Genomic DNA, 27,727 nt, shown 5'->3' with positions numbered 1-27,727 from the left:
CAACCAAAAAAATCATTAGTACACATTATATATAAATCAATTCCCTAATAGGGTGTTTATAGTGTCAATCCATTTATTAACTCATCATTTTCTAAATATGGGAGGAGGAACCATAATAGGGTGCCCTGTTACCCAACCAGTGGGCCTCACCGTTCTCCCTCATTATCGTTACCTCTTTCTGACCATTATTTCCAAGAAGGTGCCTTTGTATGATGTACCCTGAGATGTCCCATCACCGAGGCCTTACCCGGTACCCAAGGCTTTATCCGATACCTCGTGTGATGTCCCCCAGTCCATTCCCCCACAGGCCTTATCTTGACTTGGAGAATCATGATCCTAAGGTGATTCTATCAACTATTTTCCAATAAGAAGTCTTTTAAAGCATAATCTTTGAAATATTAGATAGTTAATCTTATCATTCAATTATAGGAGGAGAAACCATAATGGGTGCCCTGTTACCCAAATTAGTGGGCCTCACCATTCTCCCTCATTATCGTTACCTTCCTCTGATCATTATTTCCAATAAGGTGCCTTTGTATGATGTACCCTGAGATATCCCATCACCGAGGCCTTACTCGGTACCTGTAGGCTTTATCCGGTACCTCAAGTGATGTCACCCAGTTCATTCCACTGCAGGCCTTATCTCAACTTGGAAGCTGATGACCTTATTGAGTTTACTTAATAATATTATTTGTGAAAACTAATTTCATTTAGAATTCAATCTATGAAAAACTTAACACTATTCAATCATTAATCATAAATATCATATTTGATAATAATTATCATAATAAATCAATTATTTCCTATCAACTTGAACATCAATCTCATTTTATTATAGCTATTCAATCAAAATATTGATAGGAGGTGTTAAATTATTCATTATTCTTCAATAACAAAATATGCCAATAATCGAAAAGGATGCTAATAACTATATCTTATGTTGACAATTTTTCATATGATAACAATATATGAAGAAAATATAGAACTTACCTCCTTAACTTTCTGTAATAGAGTAGCAATTTGAAAATATGTAATAGTCATCATCTAAGTTTGTTACCTTATTTAATTTGCAGATTTTATTGCTTAGAATGTGTTGGATGTCACTTCATCGGGTCAGTTTCACCAACCACTAATCTACATCCTATGGAGATCGTGGACTCAACTCATTAATTACCTTCCTTTCCATATATACTTTTTAGTGGTAAAGTTTCCTTCGCAGGATAATGTGGTTATTTCTCCATGCAATTCATTTAATGTTTATGGTTGATCTTTCTTGTATACTCCACATCAGCTCCCTTCGTATGAGTTGCCCTTTGAATATGTTATCTTTCATTTTGACAACATCCACATGGATCAGCTTTCCAATTTAGTATCTATCTTCAATGTGGGATCCACACTCTGTTATTACCCGATGTTTGATCCTATTCGTCATCTTCATCCCTTATATAGTTCGATGCCATTTTCCCGATACGTCGGGTCTGATGTATCAATGAAGATTATATTTGCAAGGCAACTAATAATATAACATCTGTCAGATCAGTGATGATGATTATGCCAACTTGATGTAGTCTGCAATGTAATTCCAGCTTGCGTGTTCTAAAGGCATCGCTTCATAGTTTGATGTGGCCTCCACCTAGACTGTCTCCTTTTGGATAGGTACTGTACTCCCCATCCATAATGATTAGAATTCTACATATTTAATTTTTTGTTTAATCATGCTAAGTCTTTCCTTCTCGTCCATTATCTCGGTTTGTTTGTTTTCCCATAGCCTCATTACGGGCCGTTGGTGAATACATAATGTCATGCTTTGGATGATCTATGACACTTTAATCATCGTTTCCTTAAAATTCCAACTATTAACTGCTATGTTATTTTGTTGTTGAATGTTATTGGTTACGCTTCTATGGAATATGTAGGCATTGTATAGTACTCTCTTCGCTGTTCACATTTCCATGATGGCAGTATAAACTCTTTGGTATCACCAATTCCTTGGTTGCAATCCTTAAAGGAGCACCCATTTGTCTAAGAATTTTACTAGACTGTTTTGACCCCTTCTACAACATCTCTTACCCATTTGTTCTCTCCAAAATCAAGAACACAAAATAGTAGATGGTGATCCCACACCTCCACTTAGGCAACTCACAATGTTTGTAGAGAAGCTATATCTATATACCTATTTGTTCTTAGGTGGCCTCGGACTTGTCTTTTTCAGATAGCCATTCCTTGTTAGCAAGAAAGGCATATCTTTTGCTTATTCATAACTTTCTTTATCATCATATTTTTCATAACCTTCTTTACTATCATACTTCTCAATTTCTTCCACCATACTATTTAAAACACTGATAATTACTATCAAATCATACTTTTGAATATGATAAATCACTGTTTAATGCTAGAGTCATGTCTGGATATTAATTTTTCCCAAGCATGGATGGCATTTATCTGCAACATCTGTTTGATCGCATTCACTACTTATGAGAGGCCAATATTTAATCATGTGTTTTCCCTTCTCTGCTGTTACGTTAGGCTGCAAGTCTTCCATTAATGTTTGAGATGCTAATTTTTCTTCATTTGGTATATTGTTTTGCATTATTGTACACAGGCTGGCAGAATCATTGCTCTGATACCACTTGTAATGTCCCCTTTTAGGACATTCGATAATTTCTTCCTGAGTACTATAATTTTTGATAATATTTTCTATATTCATAATTAATATATAATCATATATTAATTATATATGATTATATTTAAGTAATATTAACACATTGTTAATATATAATATATAATCATATATAATTAATATAAACAGTAAGTCACGACCCTGGGGAGTTGTCTCACACATGTGTAAGTATTGTAGTTTCTTTGGTCCTATTGTGTACATGCTTGTCAGATCTTTTAGTACTACTTGTGGATATAGTGGGCATGTTTTAGTGACAAATCTTGAAGATTTAAAAAAGAAAAAAGAAAACCAAATACCACAGACATACACTGATGTATACAGCCCTTCCAAGTGTCTTATCTATCAAGAAAGAGTTGCAGTCTTATGATCTTAGTGATTGGTTCATCTATATGTCAGATATATAATTTCTTGCCAATTTTTTCCTAAGAACTTGTTTTTGCTTCATTACATGTGAAAGCATCATCACATTCCACATTCTGTTTCCATTTCCACTCATTTCACTTTCCATCCGACAAATGTGATTACTTGTTTTTCATCTCATTCATCATCCTTATATGTATGTAATCCCATTTTCTGCTTCCATTTTCACCCATCTCACTTGCCACATTCATTTGCATGACACAATTACATGAAATGCCTTACATGTAATAACATCCAAAAGGTCCAATTTTGATTAAAAGTCACTTTTGGGGTCTAGCTGATACCCCAAAAATCAACCCCCAAAATGTGAAATAGTTAAGACCTATGTTGGTTGCTTCACATTTCACCTTATACATTTTGATGAACCCAAGTGCGTCAACTCTTTCTTTTGTGGTATTAGATTCCTCCTTGCATGATTACATTTCCTCCTTTGTTCAATTTTTTGAAGAAGAAGCATATGATTGCTGGAATACCCATTTAGGAACATAGAGAATTCAGGCTTATTATCATAAAAAAATTCATTTGAAACTTCATGTTGTTCATATGTTGAAGAAGAAACATATGATAAAACCCATTATTTGAAGAAGAAACATATCATAAAACTACAATTAACCCAAAAATCAATACAATTAATGTTGAGTGCTTAGACAGTTGTAAGCTTGACATCAACCAATTTTAGGGCCACTCAGCATCCATTAGCATTTCACTCTTTATTATCTTCTTTGGTCTAGTTGATACCCCAAAAATCAACCCCCAAAATGTGAAATAGTTAAGACCTATGTTGGTTGCTTCACATTTCACCTTGTACATTTTGATGAACCCAAGTGTGTCAACTCTTTCTTTTGTGGTGTTAGATTCCTCCTTGCATGATTACATTTCCTCCTTTGTTCAATTTTTTGAAGAAGAAACATATGATTGCTGGAATACCCATTATCATAAAACCCATTATTTGAACAAGAAACATATGATTGTTGGAATACCCATTTAGGAACATAGAGAATTCGGGCTTATTATCATAAAAACTTTCATTTGAAACTTCATGTTGTTCATATGTTGTATGCAATTCTACTTCATCATTTCATTATTTAATGTCATCATCAAACGCTGGGCCCTCAATGTGTGTTGATCCATTAACAAATTCCATTTTATCTTCACTATATGATTTTGGCAAAATCGCTATCTTCATCCAAATCTTCGTGAGTACATCCATATCTTTGTGAAACCATGTTGATCCATCTACTTGTTCATCATGGTTGATTGAAAAAAATATTGACACATATTTAGATCAACATGTCTTTTATATTCCAAATCTAGCAATATTGATATTTCTTCCACACTAAGATAATCATCCTCCTGATCTTCACATTCATTGTAGTTTATTGTCATACAAAGGTCTTCAGAGGCATATTCTTCATCATAATATTCAACATTCTCATCTCCATCCAAATTTGGAACTTCCTCTCACTCATATGATTTTTCAGCCATGCATTCACTATCTTCAGCATCTAATTTATTCATCAGTTTGAAAAAGGTAAGGAGTTCTTGATTATATAAGAAACCTTGTTCTTATATTTTTTTGGGAAGATCAAAGGATGGAGGTCTAAATTCTAAAGGTATTTCTTGATAAACAATGAACATTCTTATGAAGACTTGTACCGATGTCTCACCTTCATATCTTTCTAAATTTAAAAAGGCATTCAAAGGATGTTTGCATGCTTATTATTTCTTTTTGAGTCTTCTCTCCAGTAGAGCTACCAAATGAGATTCTTTTTCGAGGAATGTATTAATTTGTTGATCTTCTAAGTTCTACCTCCAACAGAGTGCACAAACTCCTCACTCTATATTTATCATCTCTGTGGAACCAATAACTTCTGGGTAGCTTGACAATCCCTGATTGTGTAGACAACTCCCCACTAGAGTTGCCAATTTGTTGGTGCCCAAATTGACCAACTAGGTTTCCTATGGAATGATGATCCAATTCCGAACATTCCTAGTAGCAATTTGCTAACTGACAGGTCCCCCCCAAATAGGACGTGAACCTTGATAAATACATTTTAAAAAATCATTAAAAGTTAAAATATCCCTTCATAATAATAAAAATATTCTTAGGGTAACCTCAATTTTCAATCAAAAATGAATTTCACTATGCCAAATAATCCAAAAGATATTAATTATCCCTTTAATTTACTTGTAAAACAATAAGATGGCACTTATAACTTTCCTATCTAACTACCATTGTTGAAGAATAAAGTGGAGCAATTGGTAGGGTTGAGTAAATATTTCATACACTTAAGTGGTCTTATGTAAATATTTTAAATATTTAACTATAATTTTGATAAAGTAACATGAAAAATAGTCTTAAAAATTACTATTTTCATAAAACATAAGAATGAGTTGAAATTCTAAAATGGACCACAAAATCCATTTTAAATATCAAAAATATTTTTAACTCTGATTTCAACCTAAGTTACCTCAAATCGAGCAAAATTCTAAGGGCTATTCCCCAAAGGCAAAAAACAAGAGCAAAACATATTTATTACACAAAGAAAAGACATGAAAGTTTGCCAAAAAATAAAGTGTTGAAAGTGCAATAGGGAACACTCTTACCTACAAACAATGGAGGATGATCTCAAAGGAGAAACTCTCAAAAGAACGCATAAATAAGATTATACAAAGAACAACCCAGGGATAATGAATCATTTTCATGATGTCTCATTAATACATTGAAACAAATAGGATGCACCTACGAATCTATAAGAAGATTCTGTAGAGTTGCCTCAATTTTGTGATGTCAAAATTGAAAACAACACATGTAACATAGATAATCCTCCCTCCATACATACAAAATATTCTAAGAATTCTTGAGAATAGCAATCTAAACATCAAATATAATATTTCTAATCAAAATATATTAAGTAGGCATTAATGAATATGCAGGGGAAACATAATATACACATCAACATAGGGTCTCCTAGAGCGGGATATTCGACATCCAAGTTGGCGAAAGTAAGAGAATTCACAGTTCTTATAAAATAGAATACCTTTTATTATATGTCCATCTTATCTAGTCACTCATGTAAATACGTAAGCTTTTGAGAGGGATGTCAATAGAAAAAGAGAAGCCATTCCCTTACATGGTGGAGAATAAGGAGTCTAAAATGTTCTTTAGCCAATCAACAATTTTGTGGGCAATGGATATCTTCCAGCAAGTCAATACTCGTCACCAAGAAGTAGGAGGAAGTTTCTCCATGGTATAAAATAGGAAGATTGGGAATACTCTTACTGCTTCTTTAAACACAATCTTTGTCAAAGGAAATGTATGGATTCACTTGTCTTAACAATAACCGAGGAGTAGACTAATCGATGGATAGAAAGCTAGTGAATGATTTGACGATTTATATTTTATTGACATTCGATGGTGCATTGAATATAATCTTATTTGATCAATGTATAGAAAGCTAGTGAATGATTTGACAATTTATATTTCATTGACATTCTATGGTGCATTGAATATAATCTTATTTGAGGGAATACATTATTTCTCTAGCATCAAACCCAAGGGCGCAATCATGAAGAACTACAAATTAAATAATGGGAAGTATATATGTTCCGAAAGTATTAGTGGTATTGAAGGATCAGAATGAAGTATCCCTTAAATTCATCCATAAGGATTATTGCATAGATTAGATGGGGGTACAACAGATAAAAGTTAGATTTATGAGAAGAATGTGAGAATAAAAAGAAAAGCGAGTTTGGCATAAGAACTCAGAAAATTATGGAGAAATACAGAAGAAAAAGTTATATAAATTTTTGAAATATTAGTTAATATTTATCATGGCAATTATAAGACTCCAAAGCAAAAAAGCGATGACTATTATGGAAAGACTTACCATTAAATACCAAGCTCGACTCTTTTATGGATAATAAGGAAGGTCAATAAGGTCAATACCAAATTAACACAATCGGATATAGTAAACAATCATTATCACCAACTCATGAGAAAAGGTGTTCTATTCATAGAACAAATATTCATGTATCTCGAGGCAAGTATGCATCACATTATCTATTTATTTTAATAAGTAGAAATTCATAATCAGTTTAATTTATTAACACCCATGCTTGAATTAGTTGAAATTCTAAGCTAGAAGAGATGCGCAGAGATACAAAATGAGAAAGGCCTGTATAAATCCAATCATTAGGTAATTTTGAGATGGGTAAGGATCAACATCCCCAAAGATGCTTTGAGGATTGACCAAGATGAGATCAAGTTGTCTTCAGGTTATTTCAAGACGGGATTAAGGGCTTGGATCCACAAGGATCTTGAGGAAGACTGTTGAGTTTGGAGTTAAAGCGACCTATTATATCTCTTCAGTGCTTCTAGGCCATGTTAGCATGAATGCTAATGATATTCCTATGGTAGTATATCCTAGCATTGTTGAAGCATGTGGAAGATTGTTAGTGTGATCATATGTTGCATTCATGGCAGTATTTGTCATTGATGTCAACATATTGAAGCCTAATAGAGAAACATATAGTGTTTGAGGTCGTATGGTTCAAGGATTGAAGATGAGGTCAAGCGTACTTGAGGACATGTTCTATAAAGTGTCCTAATTCCATGGGTAAGAGCACATGCAGAGAGTCGAAAACTAATGACAATTATTCAGGATTTACAAAAGACAATATATAGACAAAGTTCCTAAGAAGTGGTTTCTAGTAATAGGATCATATTTTCTAATAGGGATAGAATTTGGTTGTGCTTAGTTAGGCGGAGGTAGAAGACATCATGATGATGACATCAGTGAGTGGGAAAAGTCCAAGGTTGCACGTGTGAAATATTTGTAAAGAATGTGAGCCCACAATGTTGTGTAATTATGAAAAGATGTAATGTAACATGTATTATTTTATCTTAATGTGGTCCTATTGTGATTATAAATTGGTAAAGCCTCGAGGCCAACTCAATAAATTATTTTGAAGATTTGTTATAAAGGAAAGTTATTTTCCTTGTGATTATGTATGGATGTATGTAATGAAATGAATTGAAGTAAGAAAGCAAATTGTAAGTACAAATTACATAAGAGTAAGTGGTCTAAGAGATTCATGTGATGCGAGTTTGTGGATCTAGTATTGAGATTTGATAAGTATTTGGTGCAGCAGAGGCACAGTGATTGAGCAAAGAGATTATATTTGGCAAAGAGTGTTTGTGGACAGTTGATCTTTTGGTCTTGTTCTGAAAGGAATAATTCAAAGGGTCCTTATGCCTTCCACAACTCCTAACAGGGTTGGAATCTCTTCACAGGGATTCAAAGTCTCCTAACAAAGACCGATATGTACTGAATGTATTTCATTTGCTCCTAACAGAGTTCATCCTCTTATAAGGAATTTATATATTAGTACATCATTTTGTGGGTACCATCCCCACTAGTGTTTGCCCTCTAATCAAGAGTTTCTCTAGTTAACAAATTTGGTGTTATTGTGTATGGTTATCTTCTTGTGGTTATTACACTTGCTGATTACATGTTTCAAATTTAATAAGGATAACAAAAGTTGTTTTGATTGCATAACTTAGTCACCCCCCCTCCTCTCAGTTATGTTGGTCAACTTTACTTTCTAACAAGCCAGCTTTATAACCAAGATAGCATGCCCTTTTCAATTCACATATTGTTTATTGCTTACCTATAAAGGCGGCCTTGGGAGAGAACAAAGGTAAATTCAAGGAGTGACTAGTGTAAATCCAACTAGATGGTTATTCCGAGATGGGTAATGACCAACATACCTATAAGATGCCTTGAGGACTTGACCACAATGGGATCAAGTTGCCTTGATGATTTCTCTAAGATGGGATTAAGAGCTTGGATCCCAATAAACCTTGAGGGAGACCGGTGAGTGTGGTGCCTATGCAATTTGTTTACATCCTAAGTGTTATTCTCGACTAAAGAATGATAATGAGTGCAAAACAAAACAAGCATCCCCTTAAGTAGGCCACCTCATACATTCATGTATCTGCTTCATGTTTTCATGTATTTGCTTTGTGTTTTCATGCATTCATATGTCTACTTCGTGGATGCTTTGTGTTTTCATGTAATGTGATGTATACTAAAATCTTCTTGCATCCAATTGTATGCTTCGTATGGTGGTTCTATAAAGAAAATTTATGGATAAATGATTTTTCCTTGAGGACAAGCAAAATCTGAGAGGGGAAAACTCTGATATTCCCGAAATCTAGATAATTAAAATATAGATAAATACTAAACAAATAAAATATTATTAATAATAGAGTTCTAATTCACTATAATCATTGCATAATATATTAATTTTAAATATAAGAATTAAAATTATAAAATATAATATTTAGATTAATAATCTAAATATTGAAGTAAATATATTGTGCAATATAAATAATAATTTTTAATTTTTTTTAAAGCGAACGTGACATAGCCACATGTATATTATATTAATAATCTGGTTCAGATGCTCATGAAGGGAAGAAACCAATAAGAAACCCTTCAATCCTAGCCCAAATAAAAATATAATTGCATTAAACCATAGTTCTAGTAAGAAAACAAAAAAAACAAACCCAATACCCTAGCTAACGGTCAGTTGTATTCAAAGAAGTGCTAACCATGACACATTGTAATGTACACCCATAAGATGCCTTAGTTAACGTACCTTATTATAAGTAATAATATTAATAAATTTCATATAATCTATTATTAAAATTATATATATATATATATATATATATATATATAATAGAAATGCTATTAATATAATTATATTATCCATATAGTATAATTATTATAATATATTTATTATTTATGTAAGGACATAACTCTTTGAACAAAGTATATATATATATATACTTTGAGAAATCGTCATGAAGATATAGAGAGATGAGATGAGACATGAAATTGGATCTGCAAAAGTTCAATTGATGAATCTCATTTAAGGATAGATCTTGATAGGGTACATTACACATTTTTACAAAAGGTAGTAAGTTAGTAACATATCATTGTTGGAGAACTATAGTTCAAACAAACCATTCCTCCCATTATATTGTTTTCTGATAGTGAACAAGCCTTGATTGTGAATACTCGTTGTGTGCATTTGCACTTGTGCAGAGACAAGTTTTCTCATAATGGTATATTTCAAGTTCCAATTTTTGCAGCTTTGATATACAGTGACCTTTTATATGCACTTACACAATAGATTGTTTGAATCTCTTACTCCACTTTTAGGGGTTTCTAAGTCTTATAAATATGCCTTACATGAAATTTCATTAGTGTAAGAACCATGTCCTACTTAAAATTTGCCACAACACACAAATGTGAGAAAAGTGGAAAGTCACCAATAGGAAATTCAATTGAAGAGTTAAAGAAAACCATTTGTTATTCAATAATTAAATTTAGCAAATACAATTAGTTTGTTATTTAATATAATATAGCAATGTCCATGGTGTTGATCTACACATCCAACAACCATTGAACGCCCATTACAAGTATGATCACCAGACATCACAATCTTCATAATTACATTATCCACTTACAAAAATTACAAAAATTGTTCATCTTTAAGATGAACGCAAAACAATAATATGCTTCATAAAACCTTGACGTGTGTCATTCTATATATCTAGTCTCCAAAGCCATCAAATGTCATTCATCTACTATCTAAGATAGGAGTGTAGCCCAAGCACTTTTTACCACGCCAACCATGGAGTATTCACTACCTCGGGGTTCTTCCTAACATGAAGAACGCCCTGACCCTGGCACGAGAAGCCTAGCTTCTCGGAACAAGATGGATCAGATGGATCCAGTGCAGCCATGAAACATATTACATGCAACCATGTGCCTATTAGCCTAATCACAGAATGTGGCATAGAAAAGAAAATAACACTACACATCTACTCATATGCAATGAAAGAAAAACTATAACATATCTACCCACATGTACATTTCTTTTAAATTAAGCATATCTACTCATATGCAAGATAAAAATAAGCATAGTCACACACATATGCTTCATGTCAGAAATAACATACTTAAATGCAATAGATAAATGGCTTGGTCAAGCACTAAATTCGTCAGCATTACTGAAAAGAGAGACAGAACATAATGAATCCTACTTTTCAAAATCTAACAGGTTGAGAGAAGCAAAACATAATGCATTCATCCCCACCCTCCCCTTTGCCACATTACACCCAACCATAAAGCAGATAAACCTCGGACAATCAGAACAACATCAAGGATTTAGCAGTTATCACTGAGATAACTTCAATAAGTTTTGCAAAAGACGGAGTACAAATTGCATTCAGCTATAACGGAGTGCACTTAATCAGCATCAACCAGGATACAAAATTGAAGTACAAGTTGTATTCATTTACAGTTGAAGGTATTCAATCAGCATTAACTAGTTTTACACAATCAAGTACAACATCTACGATTGAATGAACTCAATCAACATTAATTATAGGCAGCCTCGCAACAAACTTCCTTTCCTCTAGTTTTACTCCTTTTAGACCCAGCTCAAGACAGGGTATAAGGATGTTATGGTTCAAAATTTATACTTGAGGATCCCTAGGTCTTTTTCATATTTCATCGATATCACATTTCATTAAGAAATTTAATCATACCTAACCACAGCTGCAAACAACTATTCCTCTATATATATTTTAACAATCAAACCAATAACAACAGACAGTAGCATCTTGTAAAGGAAGACAATGCAATGAAAAGAAATTGATGGAAGCAAAACTCCATTGTATCATTTGTATATAGAATCCAACTCATCATTATAAATCTGGCATTTCAGTCCTTACTTCAGTTCCAGAACTATTATTTATGCTGGAAGCGGTGTTATAAGACTTGTCACAGCTACAGCCACTAGTTTATGTGAATTTCGTTCTAGTCAAAATTGGAAATGAATTGCAGGTTTCAGTTTCAGCAACAATATTGTTTTACCTACTCTCTCACTGTATACAAAGCGATTTCAGTGACCTCAAGAACGATCTGATGGTTTCCTATTAGGAATTGTCCTGTTTATATTATTTAATAACATTCTTTCTATACAAATCCTTAGTCTGCAAAGTCATGAGGGTGAAGAATCTTAAAACAAAGAATTTGTTTTAGTATTCCAGACTCTGTATGGAGACGGTGAGGCTGTTGTTTTCTATTTTGCCTCCCATGTCAGCGAGTTATCAGGTTTCGAGCCCAGACTTGTAGATGGAAACAAAACTCTGAAACGGAAAGGATGAATTCCACATCTTACAGAAATGTATGTGCCACTTTCGGAAGATAAAAGAGATCAAGTTCGAATTTGAGAGCAGAAAAGTCATTCCCACAAGTCAGAATTTAATGTTATCAATGTTATTAGAACAGACAACTTCCTCAAGTTGAATTCTAATGGTCAAGCCACGATATGACTCCAACATTTTTGGATTAGAGAATACTGACACACCTCCTAAGGTTTTGCGGCCAATAACTTTCTGGTTCCTGTTAGGTTCCGATTCAGCTGAAAAAGAAATAAATGGGTAGTTACTCAAGACATTGCCTCTTCCCGGTGAACAACTTATATGCCAGATTTAATAAGGAACAACCATAGTTTCAACAAAAATAGAGCATACATCTTATGCTACACGCCTGCTACACTATATTGAACCAGAGCCAATTATCTAAAACATTCTAATTGATACGGTGAAGTAAAAGTTATCAATTCATAAGAACCTAAGAATATCAAAAAGAACATTTAAAGGAAACCTGGAATTGTTTGAGATTTGTTTTGGATGAGTTTCTCCCCTCAGCCCCTTCTACCTTCTTGCCGCCCCTTTCTCTAGCCAAAACCTATGCTTATTGCCTCTCCCAGGAGTAACTGACCCAATTTTCCTTCTGAGTTCTTTTTAAAATAAAATACAAAACCAATGCATATGTTTTTTTTCGTTAAAATGTTTTCTCTCTCTTCTATTTTGCTAAGGTTAAGGTAGTAACAAACATACTTCGTTAAATCCACATCTTATTCCACCGTGAGCATAGCATCATTGAAATTTAATACAACACATTAACATCAAACAAAGATACAGTTTTACTATTAAATTTCTTATTTAAAACAATAATCAATATTATTTATATTCGCACTTAGATCATTCGGAGGTTAGGGATAAAACTCAAACTCAAATTAATTAATCATCTGATCATCTAATATTTAAGTGGTGTGTGGGCTGCGTAGGATATCCATCCATCCCCTTCCGGAAGGCTAACCCTCTCTACCTCAACCACACTGTCGTCCCGTCGCATCCTGTAATCACTCAAAAACTCACAATAATAGAGGAGTAAGTAACCATCATAATATAATTAGATACAAGATATTAAATATACTCATGAGTGACGTAACATGAATCCATATAATGTAATCACATAAAAATGAAATGCGACATCTCATAACTTATATCTATGCATCAATTAATCATTGATTCATCTGCATAATGAAATTAAGTTACAAAACTATGAAATTAGCTTAAATATTCCTTAATTGTTGTCCAAGGAAAAGGGTTGACCGGTCAAAAATCGACTCGATCGCCACAAAAGAAACCATCTAAGCATGTCAACATGTGAGACGTGACAATTACCTCTTTTGAACCCTGGCCTACACCTCTGGTTTCATATTTTCAGAGTCAATCTGCATCCTTGGTTTACCCTTGCACTCAATGTCTCTGGTTGCAATTGTGCCTTTTGATTCTATCTTACATTTCATTTTTTCAAGGAAGTGTGCAATTTTGTGAAGTCTCTATGCTTCCAACTTCAAGTCATTAAAGTTTCATTTCAACCAGGCTTTAATCAACGGGCATCTTTTCCCATGGTTTTCACATCAAAATGCAGCAGGTATCCTTCATTATCTGTATGCATTAGAAATTCTTCGAAGGATTCGATGGAAATATCAAGATTTACAGAGGTATGATGGGAATCATCTATTGACTCTAGATTCTATTTACTCCAAAGTTCTCAAGGAAAAGTAGAAGCCATATCCAGACAAATGACACCGTAAGCATTTCCTCGTTGGGATTGAAGCACTTCTCACTATTTATTTTCTTGCATGTAGGCATACAGGGGTGGGGGATAAGAATGTCATGCACGAATCAATATTATAACTTATTACAAATATTATATGGTTGTATGAGTAAATATTTATTCCCCTTGATAAGGGCAGGGATTTATTCACTGAGTTCTCATCCATGGCATTCTTTTATTACCAGCTTTACAGCATATCATACAGTTCTTGAGACACATAGTCAACGCCCTTAAACATAAGATTTCTCTTAGGAGTCAGATCATTACTCATATCTTTGGGGACCCCTTTTCAGCTCAAGGTTTCCTTTTCAACATCACTCTCAATTTTCTTCTAGGGTACCGAGGTTGATATCGAAAAGCTAGTGTGAATATTTTTAAAATGTCATATCCCTAACAATGATTCCAACTCCAACAATCTGTGAGATAATGGACAATAGAGGAACAAGTGCCCATAAATAGAGAAGAATAGCCTTGATCCTAAATACTAGATTGAAGGAGGTCATACCATTAGTTACCAAATGCCACACCTTTCTGTAGAGTGCAATGCTTCCTAATCATCTCAGCAGTACCAATGTGAAAAATGGTATTCCTTGTCATTACCAATAGTCCCCGCACGAGCACACACCACCCTTGAAATGGTGAAACCTGGTTGTATCCCTAACAATGATTTCAACATCAACAATCTTGGAAATAAATTTAATGGCAACGTGGCAATCCACACAGACACGGAGGTTCTTGAAAATCCGTATAGGCATACCAAAGGGTAAGCTGATGAGCCCAAAAGCAATAGTCAGCCTTTCACTGTGGTAACGAAGATAAAATTCTTTTTGATCCTCATCAACATTATGTAGCACACAGCTAATGTCAGGCACATATCCCACCTCCTTAATTTGCTCACTTAGCATGTCAAGCTTAGCATAGATCCTTTCCCTTAGAGGGTGTAATCTGTCTCTTGAAAAAAATGCATGCACTTTGTTTCTGACTCTAATCCAGCTATATCCAGGCTCCTTTTCCACTCCCATCTGTTTCATCAATTTTCTCACTCTTGCTACATCATCCAACCTGCCTGCCGCAGCATAGATATTTGATAACAACACATATGCTGCGTCATCTTGCGGCTGCAACTCAAGAAGACATTCTGCTGCATGTAATCCTAGCTCTTCATTTCCATGGATTCTACAGGAACTGAGCAAGCTACGCCACACACAGTCATTAGGTTTGTATGGCATTGTATTGATGATGTGCTCTGCTTCATGTAAGTATCCTGCTCGACCAAGAAGATCAACCGTGCACACATAGTGCTCCAATCTTGGCACTATACCATGTTCTTGATTCATTGAATTAAATAAGCCAACACCTTCATTAACAAAACCTGAATGACTGCAGGCAGAGAGAACTCCAACGAAAGTAATGTGGTTTGGCTTCAGGCCTTCCCTTTGCATTTGTTCAAAAAGCTGAAGGGCCTTCTTTCCATATCCATGCTTTGCATACCCTGCAATTATTGAACTCCAAGAGAGTATATCATGTTGAGGCATTTGGTGAAACACTGCACATGCATAATTTATGCTACCACACTTTGCATACATGGTAATAAGGGCATTCCCAACAGCAACATCTGATTCAAATCCAATTCTGGTGATATAGGCATGTAGTTCTTTCCCCTGGTTGAGGGACATTAGGTTTGAAATTGCAGTGAAGGCACTTGTGAATGTAAACTGGTTGGGCTTCAATCCTGTCTGTTGCATTTCGCAAAAGAGTTTAAGAGCTTCCTCACCATCTCCATTATGTATATATCCTGCACTCATTGCACTCCAGGAGATGACATCGTGTTCACTAATTTCATTAAAGACTTTGTGTGCATCCTTGACATTCCCACATTCCCCATACATGGATATGAGGGCATTCTTCACAGAAATGTCTGCTTCATATCCCATTTTGATAGCATAAGCATGAATCGTTAGACCATGTACAAGCTGTGTTGAAGAGGAACAACCATCAAGCACACAGGTCAGGGTATACTGGTTCGGTTTAAACCCTGCTAATTGCATTTGAGAAAACAGTGTGAGGCATTCGTCAAAAAGGCCATGCTGGCTATATCCTGCAATTAGAGCAGTCCAAGAGATCATGTTTCTTTCATGCATTTTATCAAACACTTCTTGAGCATCTTCTATTCTCCCACATTTTGCATAAGCGGTAATTAGCGCACTCCCCACTGACATGCCATTAGAAAATTTGGATTTCATGATGAACGCATGCATCTCTCTGGCTTTTGCCACTAGTCTTAGGTTAGAACATACTTGTAGAATACTTGCACAGATAAAATCATCTGGTTTTATTCTGGTTCTCTGCAATTGATAAAAAAGATCTAGGGCTTTCTCACCATAGCCATTCTGACCATATCCAGAAATAATTGTAGTCCATGATACTAAGTCTAATTTGTGCAGTCTCAGGAATAGCTTGTGGGCGTCCCTGACATTTTTGCAATCGCAATACAATTTAATTAGAGTGCTCCCTGCATAAACATCTGAGTTAAAACTAAATTTAATCATTTGTGCATGAACCTGTTTGCCAAACTCGATATCAGAAAGATCAGTACAAGCTCTAATAACAGAGGAGAAAATATACGGATTTAATTCCATTTTTTCCCCAACTCCTTTGCAAAATAGTCCAATGGCCTCCTCAGCCTGCCCGCTTTGAACATATCCTGCAATCATTGTATTCCATAACACCGCATCCTGCTGCGGGACATCTTCAAACACTTTTTGGGCAGCCTCTGTACTCCCACATTTTGAGTATACAGAGACAAGAGCGCTCCCCACACGAACATTCAACCCAAATCCCTTTTTAATCACACACCCATGGAGCTGCTCCCCCAATCCCAAGATTCCCATCTCTGCACATGCACGCAGCACAGATGCTAAAACAAACTGATCTGGAACTGTGCCAGCCAATATCATCTGATTGAAGAGTTCCAAGGCCTGCCAATAGTGTGACTTCTGTACATAGACTGCTATCATAACCGTCCATGACACAACATTTCGTTGGGGCATTTTGTCAAACACTCTGCGTGCATACTCAATTCTCCCAGAATTAACATACATGGTAAGAAGGTTGGTTGTCAGATATACACTAGGTTCAAAAGTAGTTTTCAACATGTGGGCATGGATAACTTCACCCTCTTTAATAGCCTTTCTCTTTGCACAAGCTTGTAGTAATGTGGAATAAATATCAGAACTCACCAGAACTCCATGTAGGTTCATCAAACTCAACACCTGAATTCCTTTTTCCAGGTGCCCTTGTTTACAAAGAGTCTTCAAATTTTCAGCAACTCTGAAAGAATCCAATGCTGAATCTTTTGAGCCTCCAACAACGGCAATGCTGGTGGTACTACAGACACTGTCCCCAGTTCTTACAGACACCTGCAAACAGCAGGATAAGATTTAAATCACGTATCGAACTTCATAAATTGGTTCAAGGATTTGTGGAGTTGGGGGAAGATACTAAATAACCTACCCAGGTTTAATGCCTTAATGTAATTAGGCCTCCATAACTCCAGTGGGCATACAGTAACGTGTTTTAAGGATCTTGTATACAGTAAAGCGTGATCCAGTTTAAAATTTCTGGAGCTACAATTGGCACACTACAAGGTGGCCCATAGCTGTAGAGGGCAGGAGGTGTAAGGTAACTAGGCAGGAGGTGTAAGGTAACTATTATGAGGAATACTAATGTGTAGTTCATGTTTACAAATCTTACCATTTCAGCCAGCGACTTATTCCATTAGATTTTTGTTCCCACTCCTTTGGCTAATAGCCCTGTGGAGCATGTGTTGAGAATGTGGCGTAAGGCTTTTGGGTTCATTGGAAGGAAATCCATATTTACAAGCCTAACAAGGTATAACTGCTCCTCTGATAAATCAGTCCATTACTCTTATGCACATGTGATGAGGTTGCGGTGTAATGATTATGGAGTACGTTATAGCCTAGTATTGAGATTCTCCATGAATTTGCCTGGCAATGACAAGTTCTGCCGCCACAATTCAGTACACGCAGAAGGATATGACACCTCCATTGCCCACCATTGTTGCGGTGGGGGGCGTGTGGCACAGGTGGCTTGAATTTGAGGCAAGCAACATCGCTGCAACATGTAAGATCATGGCTTGGATAGCCGCCTCACTTTGCCAATCCAACTGCATTTCCACCCATAATTGCGACCTCTCCAGTGACTATCTGCTGCACTGTGCATCCCCCAACTCTTATTCTTTCTTCTGCTCACCATCACATCTTCCTTTACTAGGAGTTAAGCTTACATGTGCCCTTAAATGTTAAGGGCATTAACGGCTACTCAAAATGTCCTCTCCTGATGTTTTTCCTAGAAACGCTTTGTATCCTGATACAATAGGTTTCCAACTTAGTTTCATCTTGCATTGATTATGAGTAGATTTTCAGAAGGTTTACCCAAACAATGATCATTTTTGTATTCCACCAAAAAATGGTGTGGAACTTAAACTGAAGCTTTCATGTAAAGCAGTCTACATTCAAGAAACAAGTGCACTTTATGTCTCTTACTTTAAAGTTAAATCTAAGGTGTCTATTCAGAATTTGTGTTTCTCAATTTGTCAAGGTCATAGCAAATTTTGGCCAGGCTCTTTCTTTTAAGTACAACTTACAAGCCTAAAAAATGTAATGCCATGCAATGAATCATAACCCATCTTTGCAAATCTTATTAGGTACAGACACCTATTATAAAAAGACAGCAAATAAATCCAGGGGACAAGTTTGCTGTGTAAAAATCATGTAGTAAATCAGTGCCTGACCCATGTTCATAAATCTACAGAACAGACTGCAAGCTTAAAACCACATCCTTAGAAGGCTGCCCGTAACCTGACCATCTGTTACAGTTAAAATAAAATTAAGGAAAACAATTATAGAAATAAATAAAATCCATAATTAGCTTCCCTAACATATTGGGTTTCCTTAAACTAGGAGTTTTATCCAGTGATTACCTGGGTTTTCCTGTTCATCTTCTGCTGCCTCTGAACACATGTATGCTGTATCTGCGTCTCTAATAAGTGATGCCTTGGAAGAAGCAACGCAGTTGAAAGTAAAGCCATGGAAATTTAACAGGATTGAACTTACTTAAATTAGAAGTTACGAACCGGTGATACCTGAAGTCAACGCTCTCTGAAAATACCTTCAGCCATTAATTCAGGGAGAAAAGTTACACCACAAATTCCAGCGGCCTATTTCGAAAACAATCGACCTAGTGTAAAATTACATATCAATTGCCTTTCAATGTGCAAATGCTCTCAGAGAGCCCCGCACAATTGAGTAGATTGAATGCCATTTTAGCGAATGTAAATTGAAGTGTGGTCTGTTGATAAAGATTGGTAGTATGGATTATACTCACATAATGATAATCTTTATTAGTAATCATAAACAATTAAACTCGCTTTCTTAATTCAATCTTTCTATTTGATTTGCATTATTCCTTACATCAAAGATAGAGATCAAAGTTGGACCCATTTGGTTTGTGGATATCAACAGGAACTAGAATTACGAATTCTAAAAAATTTGTAATCTATTATTTGGGTTGATGAAATGAGAATTGGAATACGAGAAAATTAGAACTTTGTATCCTCATTTATCCCCCAATTCGAAGATTCGATCTTCCTTCCAAATAGTTGGTATTGCTCAAATACCTGTTTTAATTCCAATTTTGGGAAAAACAAGCATTACAAATTAATGAAAAAGAAACTGAAAGAATGAGCCGACGATGAGAATGAGGGTGATTGAGGCAAAGATGAACTAGAAGAAGACGAACGTGGCATTGGGGAATCTAGTGGTATTACTCACTGCTTGCTGGAACAAGCAATGTTGGCCCAAAGACTTAAAGTTGGGCATCCCCCAGAAGTGTGGAATAAGTGCGTCAGTGGGATTGAAGGCTAGGTCGAATGGAAAGAGGGCCTAGGAAACTAAGACCACAGCAAAGGCATAGAGAGCCATGAAGGCGGAGTTGACAGCCACTTCTTCTTGACAATGCTCCTGTAGAGAATGACGAGGCTAGGCACCGACTGCATTACAACAATGGTGGCCGCTGTCATCTGCCACACGTTGTCTCCCATGTCTAGCCATCTAGGCTTACTTGGTATAGGCTAATCATCCATTACTCTCTTCTCTAGCCTTTCCAATCAACACGAGAGCAATTGAGATGAAGAATTGTCGAGGTGAATTTGTCGTTGGTTTTTCCACATTGATAAAAACAGCTGGGTGGAAATACAGAAATGTGCAACCAAACGGTGAAAAGGTGTATTCTCATAATGAATTCTTGTTGAACCAAATGGTCCCAAATCAAATCCTCAAAACAGTAATCTAGATTTCAAGTTCCAGAATCCCAAATCAAGGTTTTTGAATGCCAATTCTTGAATTATATTCCAACAATCAAACGGGTTTTCAAGGATGAATTTGTTATCATTTGAGACTTATTTTTCACCTCAAATTTGTATTATTTGTTTTGTTTCATTCCACAATATTAAACTAGAATTATAATGTTTGGTTTCATTTTTATTTATATTTTAATTTTCCATTAAATATTTCTCTTTTTTTATTGGCTATTCATATTTTTGCTAGTGGTTTTTTATATTTTCCATTAAAAAATCTAATTTTTTTAAATTTTGTTCCACAATATTAAACTAGAATTGTAATGTTTGGTTTCATTTTTATTTTTATTTTTATTTTTCATTAAATATTTCTCTTTTCCATTGGCTATTCATATTTTTGCTAGTGGTTTTTTCTATTTTCCATTGAAAATCTAAAAAATGTATTATATAGAGTAAGAAATAAGTAAAAATAAAAAGGACCTTGTAGATTTCTAATGTTTTTATAATATTTTTCAAAGTCAAGATTTCAAAATGTCCTTTGATTTTAAAATAATAATAATAATCAAATATGTAAACAATAAATAATTGATTAAACTTTTAATGTTTCTTTAAAATATTATTTTTACTTCATTATTTATTAATACTGAAAGTTTAAAAATATTGATACATATCATATTATACTTTTAATATTTATAAATACATTTAAATTTATTTATTTTTTTCTAATAGTTAATAATTTTAACAATAACTTAAACTTGTTCTTTTCACATTAGGTGAGACTCCAGCTCTATAGAGCTCTTGTTTAAAGTGTTTTATTTAGCTAATTTAGTTTAAATTAGATTATTATATTAAATTAAATTAATAATTAATTTTTACTTATTATTAGTTTAATTATTTTGATTTTAGAGTATTTTATATAAAATCTAAATTTATGATATAATATTTTTATTTTGTTTGGTGTAGGGAACTTTTCTAATCTATACAAAACACATACTTTCTTATATCATATGAGGGTTATTTTGCCTAACATTTTGTTGTGGTCTCACAATGCATGCCCCATTTCTCCTAGAAATGGGGACCCCCTAGTAAATTTTTGCCTACTAAGCTCTAGTTCGGAGCCTAGATCACTTTTGGACTTCCCTAGGAGTCTAGGTCAAGCCCCAATATCTGACTAAGGAAGTTCGAAGAATCAAAGTTTGGAGAAAAGTGAGATTATGTGCTTAAAAGTGTCTTAAGTGTGCACTAGCACACTTGCGCACATGTGTACCTGCGCAAGTGTGCTTAGTGCGCAAGTGTGCACTGCATCTCCTTCCAGAGATGTGCATATGTGCACCTCCGAAGGGTGCGCACCTACGAAGGTGCACACCCACAAAGATGTGCACTGGGCTTGGGGTCTATATAAGACCCCAGACCCCCTTCTCCCTCTCACTTACTCTTCGCTCCCCCTATAGTCCGCACCCTTTGACTGTGTGCTCCTATAATAACCTCTACTAGATTGGATAAGAAATTATGGACTTGGTCTATATTGAATTTTGTCAAACAGTTGGCATGTAAACAAATCCTTAAGCAAACTCACTATTGTCGTACCACTATGTTGATTGCTCACATAATGATACATATGGAATAACATTTATAAACTTATGAAAAACATACCTTTAATAAGTGCTAGATGATAGTTTTAAAGCCACAAGTTGTAATTATATTTAGACTAATTGACCAACAACAGATTTATAATATACAAATGACAACTTTTGAGTTTAAATATATAGAAGAACATATAGAGGATCTAGTTGCAAGCTATGTAGATAATATTCAGACCTGTTTATAGTGTAAATAACAATTGGGATCTATGAGTCTACCTTGAATGTCCCTCCAATGCCCATGTTTAGATGTTCTAACTTCAACCATTGTCTACCATCTGTATTCTGCCAATTGATTGTCCTTAATCACCTCTGACCTCCCTCTAGCATCCACAATGATTTACTTATGTTTGGTACGTGATCCGTTGGATTACTACCAGTGTCTCTAGTATCCTGGTCATATCTGACTCACTGGTAATATGTATGCCAACACCTTTATAGATAACCTAACTTCTTATGTAATCACTTCCATGACTCTTGACCTGTTACTCCTGGGAAGATGATCACACAAATAGATGTTGTGATGAAAATCGAGGGTAGTCCAATTCCCTCCTAGCTGCTACGCATTCAATGCTACAACCAGATGTTGGATGATGCAGTTGCAACTGAATTAAAGAGGACAATGTACTTGCATATGGGATTACTAACTTCTGTCTTGGGATGATTGATGTCCCTCTTGGTCGTCCAACCCGACTATGTAGATAATATCTTGTGTAATGACAACTTTATCAACTTAACCACCTTCCTGCCCTGGAGCTATGATCTCCTTATATCAATGAATCGTCCTAGCTCTTAATTTTGAAATACCAAGTGAGTACCAGTTTTGCATCCAAACTCACCTTCTTCCTTAAGGGTTTTCATCCTTAAGAGAAAATCTAGTCACAACTAAGCAACCATTAGGATTTTGTAGACATATCATATATATTCCTTGTTCCTTTCCCAAGACAGAGTTTCTTATTTATAACCTCGGAGTGAGGGAAAAGTGTTGGAATAAGAGATGTGGGATAAAACACCAATTTCATCTTCTGGTCACTTAAGTCACTTTATAAAGTGAATGCCTTATTAAAACATAAAGTAACTTTATTAAAGTACTTTAATACATAAATGACAAATATTCCCTTGTGACTGGCAAGCATCTTTACTAGTAATGTCGATAATTTATCTGAATGTGGAGATAGATTAACCAAGCGCCAAAATAATTAACACAAAAGAAGGGACGTGACAACTCCTCCACTCCCAGTTTCCAACAAGCCTCCCCTATTCACATCAAACACAAAGGTTAGCAACCTAAATGAAGGTGTGCACATGCACACTCCACAAAGGTGCACATGTGTGCACCTTCTAATGTTAATAAAGACTTAGCAAAAGGAACAAATGCAAAACCACTAATGCATTAGAGGTGCGCATGTGCACACCTTTGTGTCCAAAAAAAAGCAAAACCTAAGCCATCCCCCCATTGCACTGTGCAATGTGCATGTGCGTAGCTACGCACGTGTACACCTCACCTAGGTATGTAGGTGTGCAACTGAGCATAAATGACTATTCAAAGGCCAGAACAGTGCACCTGTGCACCTGTAAGGGTGCACTAGGTGGACTAAACTGTATTTTAGGGGTTTTGGGGGGACTTGACTGGTTCTGATCTTGTTTTGCCTGACTCTAACCTTTTGTGGAGTCAATTAGGGTTTGTTTTAGGTCAAGTTTTTTAGCATTTTGACTAATGCTTGTCTTTCTCTTGTATAGATAAGATGGCCTCATCATCCTCTTCAATGTCAAAAAAGATAGCTCCAAAACTAGTAACATTCAAGTACTAAGGGCATCAAGAAAATTTGGGTTTCAAGATGGACACGTTGAGAATACAGACACAAAACTTGGGCATGTAGACTAGAATGTGTTCCTCATGATCTATAACAAACCTAAAGAAAGATCTGCAATGGTGTCAGCACTCATTCGGTTAGGCCTTGTCAATGCGACATCGCATCCAACATCAGTCTAGTCCTCTAAATTCATTATGACCCTTGCAGAACATTATCTGACCGAAGAGAAGGTCGTTAAGAGCATTACAGGAGAGATAGTCCTAGATCTTTGACCTAGGAACATTAAGAAGGTATTCCACCTTCCAGGAGTGGATCAATATTTGAAGATAACATATGATAGAGCAGAGAGCTGGTATCTGGAAAATGAAAAAGAGGCCAAAGAAATAGTTCAATCCTCTTTCCTGATTGACCAAACGCCAATGGGCCGCAGAGTCAATAAAATTGATATGACAAGGGAGTATATGAAGGATGACATGTTAGATATGCAATTGTGCTTTTGAACATAGTTATGGGACTTCCTGCAATAGGACACCTTCAGATATGGATGGTCAATTTCCTTGAAACCATCAAAATGACAAAGCTGCCAATTGATTGGGCTACCATCTTGAGTGACAACTTGGACGAGCAACTCATAGTCGTCAAAGCTGATCCATAATTCTATATGACATCATATCTGGTGTACTTACTGGTGACTAGAACCATAGACTACCCAGGCCTTTACAAGAAGGGGAGCATGCAGGATGCTAATGCTTGGCTCTATGTGCTATATCCACAATTGGTGAAGACAAGGTGGTGAATGACAGGTTCATCTTTGCAATCATCAGGTTCATAGAGCATGATTATGCCAAAAGAATGTCAGTAGAAGTAGTGGCTAGGATCACCGAGATCGACACTTACTAGATTTAGTTTAAAACATTCACCTATATTAGGGTAGCTGGTACTCTATTTTTCCCAAAGAAGCTCTCAAGAATCTCGTCTGATAGGCTAATCCTACTGAAGATTGCATGCCAACTCACTTCTCCATATGACAAAGTTAGAAGATAACATAAGAAGAAATGGGTATGGCCCATCACAATTGGTGCTTCTGAGGTAAAACAAAAGAAAGATATTATCACCTTCGATTCTGAATGGGATCAATATCCATTGGAAGAATACAACTCCCCTCACCCCTACTTTGACAACATTGGGATGGTACAACACCTAGCAGGAAAAGAGTTTGTACATGAGGATGCATTAGAAGATCATTGGATGAACATAGTAGATGACTACAATGTTCGTATAAGGGACTATTGTAGGATGACTATATTTAGCAAAACATGTGCTGAAAATTAAAATCCCTCTAAAGGTTGTGGAGAAGGATACCGAAGATATCATGGATCCTTTATACAATAGGGACAAGATATATGGCTGACCAATAATGAATGCAGAAATAGGGAGAGATGATAATGCAGATATAAATCATTGAGCTAGGCATATAGTCCAATTAACAAAGGAATGGATCAAGAAACCTTTCAAAATGGATCCAATTCCTCAGGCGATTCCCCTACAAGCCGCAAAAAGGCTAATCAAAGTAAAAGGTGTGTCAGTCATAGTGTCAACCTTCCCTACTCAATCTCTAATAAGGTTGGAAACAATATACTAGAATGCAAGGGAGGTTGAATACTTTAGGGCTGATTAGGGCACCAACAAGAGGAAAAGAGTACCTTCCAAGGCTAGGAAGCAAACAACTTGAGCCCAAGAACCTCAACAAGAATAGGTACAACCTGAACAAGATAAGCCTAAAGTTTAAGAGCCTACACAAGAGCCACAAGCACCTCCATAGCCAAAACAGGTAGAGGAAGAGTGGGTAGAGGAGTAGAGGGTAGCACTAGTGGCAACACAAGAGGAAGAAGCCTCCCCCTTGACTCCCAAAAAGGAAAGGGTTGAATCAACTGTGGTAGGAACATGAAGAAGGAGATTAAAGAAGAAAAACACTATATCCCCACAAGTGCCCGAGACAATCTTAGAAGCCAAGGTAGAAGAAGAAGAAGGGGAGAAAATTGAAATTGTCCCCTTAAGCCAACAGATCCACTTGGCTAGGGTCACAAAGGAAGAGAGGAGAAGAAGCTCCATAGTGACACCTTCATTTGCTCCAAGGGATCCTATCTAGGTACCAACATAAGAAGATGAACAACAATAATGGATAGATGATATGGAAGGGCAAAAAACTGATGTCTTCAACCTCTCTAACTTTGACTTCATGCTAGTGGGCATTGAGATGGTGGGAGAGAAAATAAGAGATACTCCCACGAGTGAACCCTTAGGAGAGAACTATAATCAATTGTTGCCTCTACCTCAAGGACCTCTAGGAATTCCACCACCACCATCCCAAGATTTGGCATTTTTCGATAAAGGTTCAATGACTTGACTTTCTGAGCCTACACAAGGAGAAGAACAAGCAACCAAGGAAGGGGAGCCTCAGCCGCTGCATGCCAATGAAGTATCTAAGGAAGGAAAAATACTTGAAGAGCCTCAAAAAATTCCTCAGGATATAGAGGTTGGGACCTTAGCCCAACTAGATGTAGAGACTCAAACTGAAGATCTTTCTTGACAGGAGAAGACTCGAGAGGGGACTGATAAGGGAAATGAGCCTATAGTAGAACCAACCTCTTTAGCCAAGTACATGTCTCCCATGGGCACCACACCGACATGGTTGAAGAGGGAGGTTATGTTTCACCAAAAGAGGGAGCTAGAATTAATAGTCGAGGAGGGAATGAATAAATTAGTAAAAGTAATCAAGAAGCCTTAGCCATCCATGGGTGATGCACAAACACTGGCCTTCATAATGAAGACCCAAGATTGGGACTTTCTTGGACATATAGCCATTCCTCCTCTGCATGCTAACATCAAAAAACTGACTTCTAAAGACTACCAAATCAAGGAGGTCATGTTGGGAAGACCCACAATAGACACAACCAGAGTGATGATCACTATAGGTATGAAAGAGGTGTTTAGGCATATGGATCGGGATGAAACTGAGTTTATAGCATTGTAGAAGAAAAATGAGCTATTAAGAGGCTATCTACATGAAGTTGTGGACCCAATCGACCTAGAAAATCCAAATATCACTCTTGCGACAACATTTGAGAGGAAAGGCACGAGGACAACACAATTAGATCCATTTTTGGAAGCATGTCAACAATGGCATGACAATTTTAAAGAAAAAGGCGTACAAATCATACATGGAAATTTAGGTCTATTACACCACATCTAGTTGAGTTTTAAAAAGTTGTTGTCCATAGTGAACCAAGATTTTGGGTTAATGGATGAAGTTCATACCTAGGAAAATGACCTACAAGCTCTGAAATCAATCAAAGGTCAAAGGTATTGAACATTGATGAGGGTATATGTGGTTGAGGAACTTGATAGGTTATATTATTGGATAGAGAAAATTTCAGCACACAATAAGGATATGGAAGGATTGCACGTAGAAATCCAATGGATTAAAGATAAGGCTCAAGAGCAATTTTTGGAAGCAGAGAGGTACTACAATGCCACTAGCCTTGAGATTTTTGAGGATGAGTCAAAGACCAAGCTTTTTTTAGTGAAGTTAGTTGTTCAATAGTTCAAAGGTACATTTGAAGAAGCTTTATCAAAAGATGACATTAGACAAGCCTTCAAGACTGAAGAAGCATTGTTCGAACTAGACACCAAGCTTGAGGGTTTTGCAAAAATAAGGATTGAAGTGAGTAATTACTGGC

At 35.9% G+C, this 27,727-nt stretch overlaps 1 protein-coding gene across 9 annotated transcripts; it reads right to left on the bottom strand.

Annotated features, from left to right (window-relative positions):
• Window positions 1-13,150: 13,150 nt before the first annotated feature.
• On the bottom strand, window positions 13,151-19,550 carry LOC149564631 (pentatricopeptide repeat-containing protein At4g13650-like). Of its 9 annotated transcripts, none has more exons than XM_089818176.1 (4): window positions 19,322-19,550; window positions 19,160-19,232; window positions 17,911-19,045; window positions 13,151-17,576 (listed from the first exon to the last, which is right to left on the bottom strand). In XM_089818176.1, the coding sequence occupies exons 3-4, from the start codon at window positions 17,911-17,913 to the stop codon at window positions 14,754-14,756; spliced, it is 2,826 nt and encodes a 941-aa protein (XP_089674302.1). In that variant the 5' UTR covers window positions 17,914-19,045; window positions 19,160-19,232; window positions 19,322-19,550; the 3' UTR covers window positions 13,151-14,753. The 9 variants fall into 9 exon arrangements, 7 of the variants coding, with proteins under 7 accessions (XP_089674302.1, XP_089674304.1, XP_089674301.1 ...); XM_089818178.1 differs by having other exon boundaries at window positions 17,911-18,543; XR_016361872.1 differs by lacking the exon at window positions 17,911-19,045 and having other exon boundaries at window positions 13,151-13,387; window positions 13,719-17,576; window positions 19,160-19,550.
• Window positions 19,551-27,727: the final 8,177 nt, after the last annotated feature.

Source organism: Cupressus sempervirens, chromosome 3 (assembly GCF_028749045.1).
Source record: "Cupressus sempervirens isolate cs-2001-9-10 chromosome 3, ASM2874904v1, whole genome shotgun sequence".
Classification (NCBI taxonomy): domain Eukaryota; kingdom Viridiplantae; phylum Streptophyta; class Pinopsida; order Cupressales; family Cupressaceae; genus Cupressus; species Cupressus sempervirens.
The sequence above is the reverse complement of the archived record's forward strand: the minus strand, read 5'-3'. Positions and strand labels throughout refer to the sequence as shown.